The 2500-nt window shown below is 42.9% G+C and overlaps 1 protein-coding gene across 1 annotated transcript in view; it reads right to left on the minus strand.

Moving 5' to 3' along the window:
• The window catches only part of LOC113826015 (Rhesus blood group-associated glycoprotein Rh50), a 35477-nt gene that overhangs the window by 22637 nt on the left and 10340 nt on the right, over window positions 1–2500 (minus strand). The window contains exon 2 of the mRNA XM_027378881.2: window positions 478–549. Within this exon, the coding sequence (XP_027234682.2) occupies window positions 478–549 (72 nt within the window). The remainder of the gene's footprint in view (window positions 1–477; window positions 550–2500) is intronic.

Raw genomic sequence — 2500 nt, forward strand, 5'->3', positions numbered from 1 at the left:
GCGCTTTTTTTAATAGATTTTTCTCTGTCTCTCTCGCTCTCTTCTCTCTCTTAATCTCTCACTCTCACTCACTCTCTCTCCCCTCTCTCCTTCTTTCTCTCTTTCTCTCTCTGTCTCCCCCCTTCTCTCTCTCTCTCCCTTTCTTTCTGTCTCTCTCTATATATCTCTGTCTCTCCCTTCTCTCTCTCTCTCTCTCTCTCTCTCTCTCTCTCTCTCTCTCTCTCTCTCTCTCTCTCTCTTTCTCTCTCTCTTTCTCTCTCCCTCTCTCTCCCCCCCTCTCTTTCCTTCTCCACTTTTCCCTTCTCTCTCTCTCTCTCTATCTATCTCTCTCTCTTTCTCTCTCAGTCTCTCTCTCTCTCTCAGTCTCTCCCCTTCCTTCTCCACTTTTCCTCTCTCTTCTCTCTCTCTCTCTCTCTCTCTCTCTCTCTCTCTCTCTCTCTCTCTCTCTCTCTCTCTCTCTCTCTCTCTCTCTCTTACTTGGACAGGCTAATCTCCAATTTCGTTCCGTTGGTAAGAGGATTCTGGCGAGCGTCGGCATCTGGGTGGTATCTGTGGAAGAGGAAATTGCAATTAATAATGGCGAAAGAGGGATAATGGAGAGAGGGACAAGAAGGAAGGAGAGGGAGTGGGTGTGAGAGAGAGCAAGGCAGAGAGGAGGGTAAGGGAGAGAGGGAAGAGGGAGAGAGAGAGAGCAAGGGGAGGAGGGTGGGAGAGGAAGAGGAGAGAGAGAGGGGATGGGGAGATGGAGAGGGAGAGAGAGAGAGGAGATGGGGGAGAGGGAGAGAAAGAAAGTAAAGAAGAATGAGGAGAAAGAGAAAGAGAGAGGAGGGGAGGAAGGAGAGAAGAAACAAGAGAAAGACGAGAAAATAGATAAGGAAAAATGAAAGATAAGACAGTAGATAGACACAAAATCAACAACAATGTATAAGCACAAGTTAACAAAACACCCGAATCAATTTGAAAAAAGCGAATCTTCAGTGAAATTAAGTAAAAATAAGCAACGATACAAAATGGTCCAATGGCTAAAGGAATTGCTCAAAATCCCTCAGTGAGCCATTCGTAAAATGTTCAAATTATTGTTTATGTAAATTATTGTTTATGTAATAACAATGACAGCGAAGAGAACGCGCGTACACACACATATTTGTTCTGCATGTATGTGTATGTATACATATGTGTGTGTGCGTGTGTGTGTGTGTGTGTGTGTGTGTGAGTGTGCGTGAGTGTGTGTGTGTGTGTGTGTGTGTGTGAGTGTGTGTGTGAGTGTGAGTGTGAGTGTGAGTGTGAGTGTGAGTGTGAGTGTGAGTGTGTGTGTGTGTCTGTGTGTGTCTGTGTGTGTGTATCATATATATGCGCGCACACACACACACACATATATACACACATACACCTGAATATATCTATCTTTGTCTCATTGACCCAATAATCGCAATATTCTCCATTTCTCTTCCTTTTTACCCGAAGCGAAGAAGCGTCTTTGGCATGAAACAAGATTCTGTGTCACCTCGTTACAGTGACACAAACGGAGCCATGACAGACAGCGTCGCCTTGGTTATCTGTCATAGTCTGGCGCCGGGGTACTTCTTCGCCAATTTTTTTTTTCAACAATAGTAACATTTCATCTTTGTTCTCTATTTATCTATCAGTCTGTGCATGCTTGAACATAAGGACGGGATTCCGCAGAGAACACGAAAATCCTTGTTATCTATTTATCTATCAGTCTGTGCATGCTTGGACATAAGGACGGGATTCCGCAGAGAACACGAAAATCCTTGTTATCTATCTATTTATCTATCAGTCTGTGCATGCTTGGACATAAGGACGAGATTCCGCAGAGAACACGAAAATCCTTGTTATCTATCCTTGTTATCTATCTACTTATCTATCAGTCTGTGCATGCTTGAACATAAGGACGGGATTCCGCAGAAAACACGAAAATCCTTGTTATCTATCCTTGTTATCTATCTACTTATCTATCAGTCTGTGCATGCTTGAACATAAGGACGGGATTCCGCAGAAAACACGAAAATCCTTGTTATCTATCTATGTATCTATCAGTCTGTGCATGCTTGAACATAAGGACGGGATTCCTCAAAAACACGAAAATCCTTGTTATCTATCTATTTATCTATCAGTCTGTGCATGCTTGGACATAAGGACGGGATTCCGCAGAAAACACGAAAATCCATGTTATCTATTTATCTATCAGTCTGTGGATGCTTGAAATCCATCTATTTATCTATCAGTCTGTGCATGCTTGGACATAAGGACGGGATTCCGAAAAAACACGAAAATCCTTGTAATCTATCTATTTATCTATCAGTCTGTGCATGCTAGGACGAAATTCCGCAGAGAACACGAGAAGTACTGTCCTCCCGTAGACAAACCCGAACTATCTAACCTCGGAAAATTGTTAGGTCTATTAAAGTACGTTGTTATTCAGTGGCTAAACTACCGTTCACTTGTTCTTTTAGCTTGTTAGTGGCTATGCGTTGGGGTA

The sequence above is a fragment of the Penaeus vannamei genome, chromosome 3, assembly GCF_042767895.1.
Source record: "Penaeus vannamei isolate JL-2024 chromosome 3, ASM4276789v1, whole genome shotgun sequence".
NCBI lineage: Eukaryota > Metazoa > Arthropoda > Malacostraca > Decapoda > Penaeidae > Penaeus > Penaeus vannamei.